A 17,759-nucleotide genomic window follows, 5' to 3' on the forward strand; every position below is an offset into this window, starting at 1 on the left:
CTAAAGCAGATCTACTTTACTGCTTTAGTGAGAATTTAAAAAAATGCTACATGGTTCTTATGCATCTAGACGCATAACAACCTTATTGCACAAGTGATACTAATGATGAAGCATTGCGCTATTATTGTGCATTTTTATTGCTTGAAAGGCTAATTAATCTCAGTCCATTTTTATCTTCAGTAAGATGTTTACTTAAAAATGAAAACCAAAAATGCTTTCATTTTTTTATCATGAAAACAAATTTTCATGATAAAATAACACAAATCATTTATTTATTGTTTTACTATTTTAAAATATTATGAAACCTTTACCTCAGCATTGTCTTTACACGTACTCTTTAAAGATGTAACGTTATGACACCAGAAGACCAGCTATATATGTTGCTCTTATACACAAACTAGTATTATTGAGTTTGTCTGTCAGTCGGACGCTGAAACTGGAAACCAGTCTGGTCACGTGATCTCCCATGGCAACCGGTGAGTGTGGTTAGTTGCTCGGTGGTGAGCGGTGCATCTCCGGTGGTGTTCCGTATCTTCGCTCATAAATCTACCGCTGCTCTTTCTTAACTAACACCGCTCTGTCCCGACGCTGTTCCTGGACTTCTTCTAGCGGGAGGCAGAGCGACATATCTCAACCTTTAAAGTTTTGATACTGCGGGACTTTATTTTTTAAAAGAGACCACGAGCTGAAAGCCATGAAACAATTCACCCCAGGGTAGGAGCAGTTTAATTTCTCATATTCAGCACTTTAGGGAGTCTCAGGCGTAAGATTAAACTGTAGCGTGACCACCCTTAGCATGATTAGTTGCTCCGCGGCCTCTTGTTTCTATTTCTGCTTTAGTAGAAACAAAAAACATTAACTTCATTTTTGGTGCAAAGGCTGTGAAAGGATCGACGGTTTAGTTAACTTTTAGGAAATGAATCTGGCAAAAGTACAACAGCAATAATATAAATAATTATAATAATAATTTAATTGTCTTATAAGTTAGCACATTTTTTGATAGTGAAAAGTTCTAAATATAGTTTTTGTTTCAAACTATCAAACTTTGTTTCTTCAAAGTTGTATTCTTTCAAAGGCATAAAGGACAATTTGCAGATTTAAAAAAAATAGCTCATTATTTTTGTCTTCAAACAAGAAGTTATTGCAGTAATTCACTGTGCAGTGATATTATGATTATGGTAAATTTATTCCCATAAATTCCTAATTGATACAGTTAGGATCAATTACTAACTGTAATTGAAAAATAAATATGATGTTTTTAATGAAATTTCCAATTATACACTCAATGGTACAGTTATCAGTTCCTATGTAATGAACCAAGCTATGATTTATAGTTTTTTTTAAGTTAATCATCTAGTGAGTTAGGACTTTCTGTTTTCCTATTGTATAAAAACGACTAGACAAATAGGTCCATTTCTCTTAGTCTTCAAAATCGGAAAGACAAAGGAACATGTCAAAGTAAGCAGATGTGCACCGAGGCCAGAAATGTGTACAAGAAAATAGCTACTGATATATCAAGTCAGGGTAATTATTTACAAGCTTAAAACAGTTGAAGTTCTGTTAAATAGTTCCATGACATGTCTCCATAACAACCCTGTGGTGGAAAGCATGCCAAAAAAATAAAGTTCTGTTGTTGGGAAAGGCACAAACACTCCTATGTGTGGTAGGTCATTCAGGCTGCTGATGTAACTAAAACAATTTAAAGAACAATTTTAATTTGCAGGCCATGGGTGTATTATTCAATAAAATCACACTGATCAACTGGCATCAGTACAGGTTGCAATTTATGCTGGAATAGACACTTTGACAGATTGAAATAGATCCTCTTTCCAAAACCAAACTTTTATTGTTGGCAGGGAGGCTAGTGCCTTATATAAAGCGGATATTATGAGGGAGACCAGATACACGCTTGACAAGTCGCCAGTCCATCACAGGCCAACACAGATGCGCACAGGACAAACAACCATGCACACAGTCAGCTAAGGGAGGTTCAAAAAGACCAATTAACCTGACAGTCATGTTTTTTTGACTGTAGGAGGAAGTCAGATTACCTTGAAAGAACCCACGCATACACACTCCATGCAGAAAGACGCAAATCAGGAATTGTCTCTACGACCTTCTGACTATAAAATTACATTGACTATATCACATTATTGTGTCTGTGAAAAACAATATTTAAAAGGACTTTGGCTGATTTCACAGCAAAGTAGCTTTAACGTTCTCATCAAATCTAACAAAACACAATTTAGTTTGGTCCAGTTCACTAAGGTATATTTGTGTTTGCGTAATTCAGCTTCTTTTTAAGACCATGTTGCTATGAGGCCATATGTCCACTAATATGAAACCTACCAAGTCAAGTGTGTGACTGGAATTACGCTGAACAAGTCCTGACAAGCAAAAACGGTCAGCCAGAAATAACAGTTTCTTCAATATTAACACATACGCGCTGTCTAAATGTAACATTTGTGTTTCTTTAAAGTCTGAGTTGGTACTCAGAGCCTGGGTTTCAGGCAGAAAGCTGTACACAGCGGTGAACGGTACCAAAGATAGACATAAGCCAGGTGCACAAAGAGCAGGCCGCCAAGGTCAAGTGTGCCAAGTCCTTCGATTTATGTGTGTAATCAAACACCTGTAAGCGACCCTACGGTTGTAAGATCCTGCTGTGTTGTACACAAATGCTGGTGGAAATCAAATCTTCTCTGGAAGGGAAGAGAAAGAGGGACCATCCTTCCTTCCTTCCTTTCAGATTTGCCGCCCTGTGGAAGAGCTGATTTCTTGTTAATGAGGACAAGAGGACAACAGCCAGTAAACAAACACAGAGCGGTGCACAAGTAAAGCATTTGATTAGCTGTAATCAAGTCGAGGTTTAATGTCTGAGGCTTCCTCGTTAAGTCTGACTGTGCTCAGACTCTCGTTGAGTGTGGTTTTTGTCTCTGCAGGTTTTTGCCAGCCTACAACAGCCTCACTGACAAACATCTTGCAGATTACTTCAGCAACACTCGAATCAGAAAACACCTGCTGAAAGCAGGACTGGTACGTCTCTGTGCATTTTTAGGCATGCGATAAGTTGAAGGGCTCGTATTGTCTGTCTGAGAGCACTGTTGTGATCAGATCACCAGGAGTGGGAGAATTGTTCCGGAAAAGGATTATAAACATAAACTGATCCAGACAGCCAACCAGAACAATGTCCGAGAGTGCCTGGCCCAAGCCATTTTCCAAAAGGTGCTGGAGAGAGAGGTGAGAAAAATGGGAGGAAAACAGGAAAAAAAAAATCATCTCATTTGTAAATCTTTTCATTCAGTAAGCAATGCTAATTGTTCTTGCTTCTCGGCCATGCAGCACTACTACCAAATCGAGATCAAAAAGAAACAGACGGATTATGAAAGGAAGCAACGAGTGCAAAGGGTTAAGGTACGTCATTTACATTTAAACAGCTGTCCTGTTTTTACAAATTTGACTCTTTTCAAATATAAATGTCTGAAGAGTCTCAAAAGCATCCGTCCATTTTAGAAATATAAAGTGAAATACTTTAATGATGAAGATGAAACCATTTTGGTTGGCACTTTTTATATGCAGTAATAAATGTTCTTGTTTGGAAGGTGGCGCGCTGTAAAAAGTACGAGGAAGAGATGATCCGCGCCCTGACTCCATGCCCCCCCATGACATCCAAGTCCATCTGGACACAGTTCTCAGTTCCACTGGGGAAACACTTTCAATCCTCTGACTTCGTGAGTTAAAACATGCTGGTGCACCAGCACAGAATCCTCAGTGAGAGGACGTTCAACATGTTGCGGACATTAGACATTTCTTATATTTTACAATAGTTGCTAAATCATACAAAGTCTTTTACAAATCAAGATATATTTTTGTAAACTTTAATCCGTTTTATGATAAATCTGTGAAACCCATTTAGGTTTTTTTTTTGGTAGATGAAATTGTTTGCTTATCTCTGAATCCTTCAAAAAGAATTTATTTTATTTTACAATAAAGAATGTAATAATAAATCAGTTTTTTTTAAATGTGCACAAAACAACATCCACTACATTGGCTTTATTGATGAGTAATTGTTGATTTCTTTTAGAAATAATCTGTCCTATTGTTTCTGTTGGTTTCACATTCTTAAGTGCAGTTTTAAACATTTCAGGGATTTTAATTTCACTTGCGATACCATAAACACAAAAAAACATTGCTTTTTAAAATAAAAATAAAAAAACATAATGGTGAGGATGACCTGCTAGCATCAGTTGTTTAAAATAACTTAATCAGATATTTATATAATTGTGATGCAAAGTAGTAGCACTTTTATTTAGCAATAAAACCAACGTATCAGTCTAGACAGCAGACAAATGAACAGGATGATAGGCTGAGCTGTAGATCTTTAACGTTTTAATCACTTCTTCTTTCTTCCAGAATTTCTGTCAAACATAAAAAGGATTTCCTCTTTTTGCTGATAGCTGACATGCTAGAATCAACACTGATACTTAAGTCTGGATGTCAGCATTTGTTTGCTCTGTCTGCAGACTTGTGTTCTGTGTGAAGCTGAGGATTAGCTGTGTGCTGTCTTTTAAAACCTTAAAAGTCACGAGGCCTGATGCCAGAACAAACAGCAGCAGTAATCCTGTCATTGATCTGTGTGCTTACCGTATGAAATCCCCCTCTTCTCAAGTCTGTAAACATCTCACAGCTCAGCAGGTTGAGCCTTGTCTGAAGTGCAGCAGAGATGATATCCATGGGAAAATGAAAAGATGCAGAACTAAACAGCATTATGACTACATCATTCCCTGCCACCTTTATTTACTGTTCATTTGTATGGATGCCATTTCAGAAACTAGATTGAATTATACGATCAAAATGAAACAATAAATTTGAGACAATCAAATTTGTACAGTGCCTTGCAAAACGTATTCATACCCAAGGGAACTTTTCACATTCTTTCATCTTACAACTACAAACTACATCTATGGTATAATGTCATTTAGGGTGATTTTATGTAATATATCAAGTGGAAGGGAAATCTGACATGGTTTTCAAAAGTTTTAACTAATTAAATCCTGATTTTGAGCTACATCTGAATTCACTGTCCAAACGTCTAATCAATCTAAAAAAAAATCCAGGGGTAAGGAATTGCCTTAAAAAGTCAGCGTTAGTAAAAAGTGTGTCCACCTGTATTTACTTTGTTCTCAGTATAAATCCAGCTGTTCCGTGAAGAGCTTTGAGGTTTGCTAGAGAACATTAGTGAATTTTAGTGAAGACTAAGGAACACAGCAGACAGGCCATTGAGGCAACTGTAAAGACGTTTGAAACCGGGTGAGGTTAGAAAACAACATCCCATGATGAAAACTAGCCATTATGGCCAGCTCTGGGATATTTTGTATGTGCATAGTTCCCTTTGAAATAAATAAATAACAACGTTAAACATCTCATAGGGGATTTTCAATCCAATATGAAAATACAAAAACAAAGTATGGCACTACTGCAAAGCTATTAAGATATGGCCCTCCACATAAACTGATAAGACCAAGAGGAAAGCATTAATCAGAGAAGAAACCAGCTGAGACCTATAGCGCAGCACTAATGCATAGAAAAATAGTTCTATTTTTAAAAAATGGAAACTTTGTCTCATTAAGCTCCCAATTATTTTCAATTTTGTGTTGGTTTGTCACAAAAATAAATCCTCTAAAATGCTTTGAATATCTTGGCTGTACCATGATGACATGCCAAAACAAATTCAATGGGTATGAATGCTTTTGCAAGGCACAGTAAAGAAAATGGAATGTATTAGGTAGTTCAAGTATTCAATGACTGTGCAATAACTGATTCAAACTCTGTGGCTGAATTAGCCAAGCTTTCCTCGACCAAACACGGCTCCTGGAAAGATGCAGAGGCCGGTGCGCCTAAAGCCCATCCAGAGGAGAAGCTACACAGCTTTACCCAGACACATCTCACCTTACAGAAAAAGTACGTCCTTTCTGGAGAGCCAGCCGTTCAACTGCCTTGTGAGTGTCTAATCTGCATTGAAAGCAGCCAGTTGTTATCATCACCTACTGAGACTTCCACGACTTCTTACTCAGACGAGCATGAAGTCCCGCAGACGTTTTACCCCAAAAGACAACTACCCTGGTCTCGACCACTTCTGTCTCCCAGTCACCAAGAACTTTATAATACCAGTGCCCCCAGAGACACCCCCAAAAGTCACCCCCAGCAGCACCATCAGAAGCCGCAGACTGCGCCCCAGCACTTCTTCCAGTGGAGTTGAGGTCAGTGCTCTCTGCTGAGTTAAACTGCTGAGTTAACTTAATAAATCGCTAGTCCATCCAATCAACGATATGCATTTCATGTCAGCCTATATCGTCAAATATTGTTTTACTTGTTACGTATGGCCATTGATTTCTTGACCATTAATTTATGGTTTGTGGTTCAGGAATGCATGGCTTCGACATGATTTGGTGAATTGATCAAAGTATCATCGAAGTCAGGATAAGAATGAAAAGAGAAAATAAACTTTACTTAATGTTTGGTATTTCTACACATTATTTCTTGCCTTATTGTCATAAAGTTGTGCCCATCCATCCATTTTGATAAAATGACATCATCTTTTATACTCTTCAGGAACCCCCTTGGCTAAGGACCTCAGTTCACCAGAGTCGAGTGCGTATGACCATGGTGTACTTTGGCAAACTGGTTCATCTCTCTGACCACCCATCCATTATAAGGGATGAAATCAAAGTGCTACAGCAGCACTGTGGAGGAGAAAACTTGTGTGTGTACCAGGGAAAACTCTGCGAGGGAGGTTAGTGTTTGCAGAGCGAGACGAAATATACTAATATGTCACACCTACTTTATGATTCTCTTCTTTTTTTCTTTGATCTTTCCTCCCCTTAGATGTTTTCCAGTTCCTTTCAAGGCGCCACAAAGGTTTTCCCTTCAGCTTGACCTTCTACCAGAACGGGTTGCTAGTGGAGCGGCTAAGCTCCTGCTGTGAATATAAACACAGTAAAGGCTCCCGAATCGGAGGAAGGCATGGACTCTTTGGCTTCTGTAGCATGGAAGGGGCGTCTCCTTGTTACAAGTGAGAGTTTTAGATTTGACATGTGCACTACAGCTGAAAAAAGAAAGAGATTGTTATATCAAAGATTCCCATGTCAGTAATTCCCCACTACATACTATAGAGTAGATGATCATGGGCACTAGAGGTTATCATGGATAACAAGGGGCAAGAAGGAGGGTGCAAGTAGGACACAGGTCAGTATTTAACTGCTACCAAATGTCTTTGTTTTTTGGGGGATTGTTTTTTAGGTGCATCTTAGCAATGAGCATGGACAGACAGCCCATTCCTCCTCCAAAGAAAGTCAAAGAAGAACAATCAGCCGCTAGCCTTAAAGATGAACCTGAGAAGGAATCAAATGCAAGTGAGGAGGAAGCTGCGTCAGACCAGGCGTTTGAGAGCAGTCATACACCTGAAATGGACACAACAGTCAGAAAACAGTCAGCCACTAGCCTTAAAGACGAAAATGAAATGGAGGCAGAGGCAACTGAGGAAGGAGCTGTTTCAAAACAGGAGTACACGAGCCATCAATCACCTGAAATGGACACAACAGTCATAGAACAGTCAGCATCTGTGGAGAGCAACATCATAAATGGTATAATACCTAAAACAATTGAGTAAAAACTAAATAATGGCTCCTGATTGAAATATACATGTGGTTTATGTTTATTTTTCTCATCCTCAGATTATGAAGAAGACTTTGAAGCAGATAATGAAAGTTCTATGGAAGAAACAACATTGCAAGAAATGAAATCCCAGGATGAGGAGACAGAGGCGTGTGAGGTTGAGGAAGAGGAGGACAATGGCGGTAGGGGAACCTCCTCACTTGACATTATAAATCCAGATGATCCTTTAACTTTGTCACATTTACGGCACCAAAGCAAACTCAATATTTTACTTGATCAACCAGCTAAAAGTCCATAGTCTTATTGTGAATGTAAGATGATTCATGGTTTTCAACATTTTACACAAATAAAAATCCTACAAGACAACTCAATAGTTTATTGAATCATCTGTTGCTGATGGTGTGTTAGAGTTGATGTGTTGTGTCAGATTTCACCACACCAATTATATTTCATGGTCACAAAAAACACATCTGATTTGGTCTCATCCGAGCAGAACATTGTCTTCCATCCGTTTCTTGTGTCCCATGCACTGCAAACATAACTTCTTGTACCTTTTTGTAGAGTGAGTGACTAATACAGAATCAACAGACTCTTCCACCTTTACTGTGAATCTCTGCATCTCCTCCAGAGTTACAATGGCTACTCCTCTCACTGAATCTCTCCTTTTGATGATGTTCAGTAATGTTCTCTAACGAACATCTGAGGGCAAACAACTAGATTTATGCTGAGATTAAGTGACACGAAGGTTAATTTTTATTTGCAAAAGAAATAATTTGTGTTGGTCTATCACATAAAACCCCAATAAATGGTATGGAATTAGCTTTAAATAAAAAAAATACAGAAAAAATAAGCGGTATTAGAACATGTATAGGGCACTGCTTCCATACTAAATTAGAAAGCACTTTTATTGGCTGTTTTCATGTGTTCAGAAAAAATCATCACTGCATTTTGGTATTCATGTTTACATTTGGGGTTTGAAGCAAAGAAATTAAAACACTCCATCTTTTTTTTTTTTTTGCTCAGAAGAGAACAGGTCTCGTTCAGTCTCCGTCATGTCAGGTAGATGTACGGAGAAGACTGGTGTTGAAACCACAATACCCTCGGAAGATGAGGAGAAAGAAGATAATACTAAAGAGGACAACCAAGCAGAAGCTGCTGCTCCTGTAAGTAAAAAAGTCAAATGGATAAACGAGGAAACCTCTCCCGGCATAGTCAAGTCCGCTTCGGTCAATAACTCAGAGTTACTGGACAACGCCATGGACAGCACAGGGATTGAAATTGCTGCCACCAGCGTCCTCCGGGGGAATGATAATGAACTGAGCTCTGTCCCCTCAGAAGACAAAAATGTAGAGGATTCTGAATATGAGATCAAAACTGAAGATGAGCTAGAGAGGGGTGAGTGCAACGAACAAGATGGAACTGAAGATATTTGAACTAAATAAAAAGATTAGCTTCATCTTGTGTGCTGTTTTTTATTGTTATAGCATCATTCTTGTTAGTGTTTTAGATTAAAAACTGTTATATTTTGTTTATTTTCTTAAATCAGCAATACTTAGGGAACATCATCTATTGAGTACATAAAAAAAAAACATTGCTCAAAGCTCAGGAAACAAAAACAAGAGCTCTTATAAGAGGTGAAATTGCAATCAGAAAGGAGGAAGGAAGCAGTCACTTAGAGGAAAAATGCATACATTTGCATGTGGCATAATCTTTCAGTATGCTTAAAATATGCAGCTGTGAAGAGCTGCTCTATATTCATGCGATGCGTACCTAAACAAATCAAGCAGCTTTTTACTCTCTGTAAATATTTCACACATGCATTCTGCAAAAATAGGATGTATAAGTAAATAAAGCTGTCTACACTGTTCTTGTATGGCAAGCCTTTTGAGCACCGTAAGCCAAACTTAGAGAGACTTTCTTTTTGGCATAATTTCAAGTTGCCTTAAAATTTAAAAACAGAATGAGTGTTTTGATTTACTTGTGGATTTGTGAATGCATGTGCAAGTTGCAACATTTTTTGCATGCTGTGTAGGTTTCTTGTGTTTGCCAAGAGTGATTAAATAATTGTTTTCATAGTTGGGTGTGCTTTTCTTGAGTTCTACTCTGTCTTTCTCTGTCTGTGCTCAAGCATTAATATATTCAGATTAGTCACATGCACCTTGTCTCCTTGCCCTTCCTAAGCCAAATCTGTGCAGGAGAAGCTGGCAGAAGCCATCCTGAAGGAGTCTCAGAGTAGCTCTGAGCCTGAATTGAGCGACACTAGTACCGAGGAAGAGGAGGTATCTGTGGATAAAGCCCCTGACAAAGAAAACAAAGGTACCAAACTTTTAACTCTTTTAATGAACTATCCTGAGAAAAAGTTGGATTTGTTTCTGCAATTGAAAATGGGATTGATTTGTACTGAATTTTGTACCTATTTGGAATAAATTTAACTGGATGTGAATTGGACCAACTTGTTTTGAAAAGTATCTGAAAATGACAATTGATGTAATTCGGTGTTACACATTGTACATTTCAAAGGTAATCACAACCATTGATCTTTTTCATGTCTGTCTGTCAACCACAAACTTTATTGTATTTTATTTGGGATTTATGTAAACCAATACCAGGTAAGGCATACCTGAGAAGTGGAAGAAAAACAAAATGTGATTTTCAAAATCTGGAAATTGCCTGCACTGTAAACAACCATCCGAAGTGCCGATCTGAACTAGGCGGCTGTTGACGTTAATTCAATATTTGGAAGTGTAACCAACTCAGATTGAATGGCTTTGTTTATGCATTAGTAGTTTGCATAAAACTACTAATGCCTGTAGTTTTAGCCGGGCTAAAACTACAGGCAGACTATAAGTCTCACACAGCACAGAACATGAACAGAAAATCTACTTCTCCTTTTGTTAGCTGATTGGGCCGTTGAAAAATGTCTATCATGTAAAATACAAATACGGTGCATTAAAGTCTGTGATCTCCTCCATGGGCTGCCACCTTATCGTGGTGGAGGGGTTTGAGTGTCCCAATGATCCTAGGAGCTATGCTGTCTGGGGCTTCATGCCCCTGGTAGGGTCACCCAAGGCAGACAGGTCCTAGGTGAGGGACCAGACAAAGAGCAGCCCGAAGACCCCAATGATGAAGGAAAACCTTGGACTTGGTGTTCCCTCGCCCGGACGCGGGTCACCGGGGCCCCACTCTGGAGCCAGGCCTGGAGGGGGGGCACGATGGCGAGCGTCTGGTGGCCGGGCTTTTACCCATGGAGCCCGGCCGGGCTCAGCCCGAAGAGGAAACATGGGCCCCCCCTCCCATGGGCCCACCACCCGTGGGAGGGGCCAAAGGGGTCGGGTGCAGTGTGGGATGGGTGGCAGCAGAGGGAGGGGACCCTGGCGGTCCGATCCTCGGTTGCAGAAACTGGCTCTTGGGACGTGGAATGTCACCTCTCTGGTGGGGAAGGAGCCGGAGCTAGTGCGTGAGGTCGAGAGGTTCCGGCTAGAAATAGTCGGTCTCACCTCGACGCACGGCTCTGGTTCTGGAACCAGTCTCCTTGAGAGGGGCTGGACATACTTCCACTCTGGAGTTGCCCAAGGTGAGAGGCGTCGGGCAGGAGTGGGCATACTTGTTGCTCCCCATCTCGGCGCCTGTACGTTGGGGTTTACCCCGGTGAACGAGAGGGTAGCATCCCTCCGCCTACGGGTGGGGGGACGGGTTCTGACTGTCGTTTGTGCTTACGGGCCGAACGACAGTTCAGATTACCCACCCTTTTTGGAGTCCTTAGAGGGGGTACTGGAGAGTGCTCCTCCTGGGGACTCCCTTGTTCTGCTGGGGGACTTCAACGCTCACGTGGGCAATGACAGTGAGACCTGGAGGGGCGTGGTTGGGAGGAACGGCCCCCCCGACCTGAACTCGAGCGGTGTTCTGTTGCTGGACTTCTGTGCTCGCCATGGATTGTCCATAACGAACACCATGTTCAAGCATAAGGGTGTCCATATGTGCACTTGGCACCAGGACACCCTAGGCCGCAGTTCGATGATCGACTTTGTCATCGTTTCATCGGATCTGCGGCCGTATGTCTTGGACACTCGGGTGAAAAGAGGTGCGGAGCTGTCCACTGACCACTACCTGGTGGTGAGTTGGCTCCGGTGGTGGGGGCGAAAGCCGGTCAGACCTGGCAGGCCCAAACGTGTTGTGAGGGTCTGCTGGGAACGTCTGGCGGAATCCCCTGTGAGACGGAGCTTTAACTCCCATCTCCGGCAAAACTTCGAACACGTCCCGGGGGAGGTGGGGGACATGGAGTCTGAGTGGACCATGTTCCGTGCCTCCATTGTCGAGGCGGCCGATCGGAGCTGTGGCCGCAAGGTTGTCGGTGCCTGTCGCAGCGGCAACCCTCGAACCCGCTGGTGGACACCTTTGGTGAGGGATGCCGTCAGGCTGAAGAAGGAGTCCTATCGGGCCTTTTTGGCCTGTGGGACTCCGGAAGCAGCTGATGGGTACCGGCGGGCGAAGCGGCATGCGGCTCGGGCGGTTGCTGAGGCAAAAACTCGGGCGTGGGAGGAGTTTGGAGAGGCCATGGAGAAAGACTTCCGTACGGCTTCGAGGCGATTCTGGTCCACCATCCGGCGTCTCAGGGGGGGGAAGCGGTGCAGCACCAACACTGTTTATAGTGGGGATGGTGTGCTGCTGACTTCTACTCGGGACGTTGTGGGCCGGTGGGCAGAGTACTTCGAAGACCTCCTCAATCCCACCAACATGCCTTCCACTGAGGAAGCGGAGCCCGGGGACTCTGGGTTGGGCTCTCCAATCTCTGGGGGCGAGGTCGCCGAGGTGGTTAAAAAGCTCCTCGGTGGCAGGGCCCCGGGGGTGGATGAGATCCGCCCGGAGTTCCTTAAGGCTCTGGATGTTGTAGGGTTGTGTTGGTTGACGCGACTCTGCAATATCGCATGGACATCGGGGGCAGTTCCCCTGGATTGGCAGACTGGGGTGGTGGTCCCCCTGTTCAAAAAGGGGGACCGGAGGGTGTGCTCCAATTATAGAGGGGTCACACTCTTAAGCCTCCCTGGCAAGGTCTATTCAGTGGTCCTGGAGAGGAGGGTCCGTCGGATAGTCAAACCTCGGATTCAGGAAGAGCAGTGTGGTTTTCGTCCTGGTCGTGGAACACTGGACCAGCTCTACACCCTCGGCAGGATCCTGGAGGGTGCATGGGAGTTCGCCCAACCAGTCTACATGTGTTTTGTGGACTTGGAGAAGGCGTTCGACCGTGTCCCTCGGGGAGCCCTGTGGGGGGTTCTCCGGGAGTATGGGGTACCGGGCCCTTTGATACGGGCTGTCAGGTCCCTGTATGACCGGTGTCAGAGTCTGGTCCGCATTGCCGGCAGTAAGTCGGGCTCGTTTCCGGTGAGAGTTGGACTCCGCCAGGGCTGCCCTTTGTCACCGATTCTGTTCATCACTTTCATGGACAGAATTTCTAGGCGCAGCCAAGGTGTTGAGGGGATCCGATTTGGTGGCCTTAGGATCTCATCTCTGCTTTTCGCAGACGATGTGGTCCTTTTGGCTTCATCAGATCGTGATCTGCAGCTCTCGCTGGAGCGGTTTGCAGCCGAGTGTGAAGCGGCCGGGATGGGGATCAGTGCCTCCAAATCCGAGGCCATGGTCTTGAGCCGGAAAAGGGTAGAGTGCCTTCTCCGGGTCAGGGGGGGTGTCCTGCCCCAAGTGGAGGAGTTCAAGTATCTCGGGATCTTGTTCACGAATGGGGGAAGAAGGGAGCGGGAGATCGACAGGCGGATTGGCGCAGCGTCTGCTGTCAAGCGGGCGCTGTACCGGTCCGTCGTGGTGAAGAGAGAGCTGAGCCAAAAAGCGAAGCTCTCGATTTACCGGTCGATCTACGTTCCCACCCTCATCTATGGTCATGAGCTTTGGGTCATGACCGAAAGAACGAGATCGCGGATACAAGCGGCCGAAATGGGTTTTCTCCGTAGGGTGGCTGGGCTCTCCCTTAGAGATAGGGTGAGAAGCTCAGTCATCCGGGAGGGACTCAGAGTAGAGCCGCTGCTCCTTCACATCGAGAGGAGCCAGTTGAGGTGGCTTGGGCATCTGGTCAGGATGCCTCCTGGACGCCTCCCTGGTGAGGTGTTCCGGGCACGTCCCACCGGGAGGAGGCCCCGGGGAAGACCCAGGACACGCTGGAGAGACTATGTCTCTCGGCTGGCCTGGGAACGCCTCGGGATTCCCCCGGAAGAGCTAGAAGAAGTGGCCGGGGAGAGGGAAGTCTGGGCCTCCCTTCTGAAGCTGCTACCCCCGCGACCCGACCTCGGATAAGCGGAAGAAGATGGATGGATGGATGGATGGATAAAGTCTGTGATTAAAATGCCAAAATGGAAAACTGGAGATATGAATATTTTTGCAAGTCATTTTAAATAATCTCAATTTGATTGCATTTAATTGAATGTCCTAAGTAGCTTTTTCTGTTTTCAGAACATCTGAAGACTCTGGTAGAAGAGACGAATTGTGAAGAAAATGTTACCAATGAAGTTGTAGAGGAACAAAAAGTGTTTACAGAAGCAGAAGAAGAGGAGGACAAGATATCGGACCATGGTGACAACACTCAAGAAGAGAGAGTCGGTGAGGTTGGGGAGGATGGAAAGCCCACAGAGGATGAAGTCAGAACACAGAGGGATAAATCAGAGGAACCAGGTGAAGCCCACCTCCCTGTAGACGGAGAGGTGGCACAAGACGACAAGATAGAGGATCCCTTTGAAAGAAGTGATGTTGAGGCTACCCATAATGATGAAGAAAAAGTGGAAAAAGGTTCAGCAAAACCTGACAGTCAGCATGATGAGTCGGGGCAAAGGGCAAAAAGCAGAGAAAAGGATGAGTCATCAGTATTAGAGCCAAGTGAGGAGGCCGATGAGCCAGCAGTGCCAGATATTGCTGAGGCAGAGGCTACAAGCGAGACGATGGAGACAAAAGCAGAATCGTCAGAGGAACAAGAGGCCCTCAGCTGTGAAGAGGCACCTGAGACCGGCACAGACGAGATGCAGGCAGACAGCGAGGAAGCTCAAGTCACAGTGGAGAATTCAAGCAGATCACCAGAGGAGTGTGGGGACTCCACAACTGAGAAAACAGTAGAGATGCATGTGGAAGCTGTGAAAACCCAGAGCATTAATGATGAAATTCATGTAGAAACAAAACAGCAATTGTCAAGAACTGAAGAGGGAGAGGATGACAGTCGAGAGGAAAACTGTGGGGTAAGAGACGAATCTGTGGAAGAACATGAAACAGCAGAGAGGCAAAACCTTACACATTTAGAGGAGATAACAGAAGCTGAAAATGAAGCAGAAGAAATTAATGATGAAAGCAAGGTTGATGAAAGTAATGAGCAAACTAAAAACCCACCAGAGGGGACCGAATGTGAAGAAATTCAAGATGAGGAGAGTAAAGACGAAATTAGAGAGACTGAGAAAGATGGTAATGAAGAAGATGAGGGTAAAATCAGCTGGGGCGAACCTGAAGCCAAGACAGATGATAAAGGTCAAGCTAGCGAAGAAGGGAGTGAGACAAAGAAAGTTTTACGAGAAAAAGATGATGAAGCAGGAATGTTGGATAATGGTGAGAAGGAAAAAGTTGAAGGGAATAAAACCGATGAAGAATATGAAGATATAACCAAGAACAGTGTAGCAGAGGAAAGAGAAACATCTGAGATCACAGAAGTACCTCAGAAAAGTCAAGATACTGACTTGGATACAGAAAAAATGAAAACAATTTCTGAAATTATCGCTGAGTCAGAGAAAGTCAGTGAAAGTAAAGCAGCAGAAGGGACTGAAATGCATCAGCCAACTCTAGCTGTTGCAGAATCCGAGACTGGTGAAAGAGAAGCACAGAAGGAAAGTGAAAGAGGAGAAATAGACGCTAAAAATGGGGAGAGTTCTTTCGCGACTGAGCGTGAACCTCAAGAGGATGAGGAAAATGCTGTAACATCTGACGAGAAAAGACAAACGAATGAGCCAGATGAAGAAATTGAGAGCACAGAAGTAAAAGAGGTAGTTATGGAGTCTAGAGACAATGCCGAAAAACAAGAGGACAGCTTGACTGATCAGGCCCCAGAGACTGGTGTACCGGAAAGCGATGCCAAAGAAACGGATGGCAGCATGGTGAAGCATGATGAAGCTGCTAGCAGGGTCTCAGAGCCAGAGACATTTGGAGCAGAAATACAAGAAGAGAGAAATGCCAATGAGGACGTAGATGAAGTTGAAAATGAGAACAAGGTGTACAATTTGATCCTAAACAACGCTGAGAGCGATATCAGTGAGGTGTCTCCTTTAGGCGAAATCTCTTCTGCTGCTGATGTGGAGGAAACAGCTAAGCAAAAAGATGAAGGGACATCTAGGTCTATAACTGACAAAGCACTAGAAACCGGAGAGAATGGAGAGGACACAGAGGAGGCAAGCAAGGCATCAGAGGAAGGAGCAAGTGTTCTGCTCAAACCTCTAGCTCCAAACACAGAGGGAGAAGATGTTGTCGGTGAAGGAACCCCAGAGGCTTTATCAAGAGATGACAATACGGATATGGTCACAAACTGGATACAAATGCACCAAACATCAAAGTTTTTCGAGACATTTGTTGAGCCTTTAGAAGATCTGAGGAATGAGGTCCCAGATGCACAGGTATCCAACCCAAATGGTGAAGAAAAAGAATCTGCCGAGCTACTAAGACCAGAGAGCCCAACAAAGATGGGAAGGATCTCAGAGGATGGAGACATAGAGGACTCAAGAAAAGAAACTCAAGCTAAAGCTATTGAAGGTGGACTACAAGGCAGCGAGGAGGCCGGTAAGAAAAGCCCTGAAACAAATAAAGAGACTGACCAACATGACAGTAGGGGATCACAAGGAGATGACAAAGTAAGTCAAGAGGGAAACACACCTTTTACAACTGAAGTGGAAACTTTCTCAAGTTCTCTCAAAGCCAAAAGCGATTTTGAGAATCAAAGTGGTGGAAATGCAAACAGTGGTCCAGACCTGATTGTGAAACAAACAGCCACAGATCCTTCATTCAAACCAGAACAATCAAACTCCCTGAACGGACAGGGCGACACAGACAACACATTGAACAACATCAGCAGAGACGGGCATCAAATAACGAAGCTCACAACATCTCACTCAGCTGATGGAAGCAGGGAAGAGTCCTGCGATGAAGATGTCCAAACTAAAATGTTAGAGCGACGCTTCAGTGGAGAGACAAGAGACACGCAAATCATCGAAGACATCAAACACACCCTGAGCAAAGAGCGCCTGAGCACTGTCTCATTGTTTGGACACACTTCTTATCCTTTACTGACCACTTCAGGGTCTGATGGTGGACAGTAACGATAATGTGATATTTTAATCGCTAATTTGAGAAAATCTTGTTTAACTTAGGATCCATAGATAATCAATTGCAGCAATCAAGAGCAAATACGACATAGGTTTGGGTTTGACAGAATTCCTCAAGTGTCTCTTACTGCCTGTGTGTTTTTTGGAATAAGTACTTAGACATCCGTCGCACCTGAATAACCAGAAAGAACAAGCTGTACCTTGTGTTTTGACTACTGGTCGCAATGTTTACAGTAGACCCACCTCTTCTTCTGTTAGTCACAATGTGGCGGTATCAAGTACAGCCGCTATCATCTATTACCTGTAAACGGATCCACCTCGACTCCTGCTTACGGATGATTGAATAATTCATAGCTGTCAGACTCCCGCATCTTTAGCCGACCTCTGATGCACTTTACATTTCCAACCAAGTGGCTATGAGAAGGCCAGCTTTCATCAGGGGTCTGTAATTCAAACTGGTAATGGCCATTTCAATCAACAGTCTGACATGATTACCTAGTGACATTATCAGCAACAGGAGACCGATAATGATGATTAGCTTGGTGGTGATGAAGTGAAATGTCAAAAAGATCCTTGCTGCTAATGCCTAACTGTATTTTTTTTAGATAGTTAATATTTTTATTGTCTCATGTTTAGGTGTAGGTGTGTGCAGCTTCAGCATTTTATGTGATATCTATCCCTGATGTACAGCTTGTGTGAATAGGCCAACATGAAAATAAATGTAATGAGAATTGAAAG

At 43.3% G+C, this 17,759-nt stretch overlaps 1 protein-coding gene across 1 annotated transcript; it reads left to right on the forward strand.

Moving 5' to 3' along the window:
- The first annotated feature begins 510 nt into the window (after window positions 1–510).
- Window positions 511–17,758, forward strand: erich3 (glutamate-rich 3). Its single transcript, XM_032572624.1, has 14 exons — window positions 511–714; window positions 2,940–3,033; window positions 3,112–3,237; window positions 3,340–3,411; window positions 3,600–3,728; window positions 5,841–5,996; window positions 6,072–6,257; window positions 6,610–6,790; window positions 6,883–7,069; window positions 7,297–7,640; window positions 7,731–7,853; window positions 8,695–9,066; window positions 9,853–9,987; window positions 14,128–17,758. The coding sequence occupies exons 1-14, from the start codon at window positions 695–697 to the stop codon at window positions 17,013–17,015; spliced, it is 5,013 nt and encodes a 1,670-aa protein (XP_032428515.1). The 5' UTR covers window positions 511–694; the 3' UTR covers window positions 17,016–17,758.
- Window position 17,759: the final 1 nt, after the last annotated feature.

The sequence above is a fragment of the Xiphophorus hellerii genome, chromosome 9 (genome assembly GCF_003331165.1).
Source record: "Xiphophorus hellerii strain 12219 chromosome 9, Xiphophorus_hellerii-4.1, whole genome shotgun sequence".
Classification (NCBI taxonomy): domain Eukaryota; kingdom Metazoa; phylum Chordata; class Actinopteri; order Cyprinodontiformes; family Poeciliidae; genus Xiphophorus; species Xiphophorus hellerii.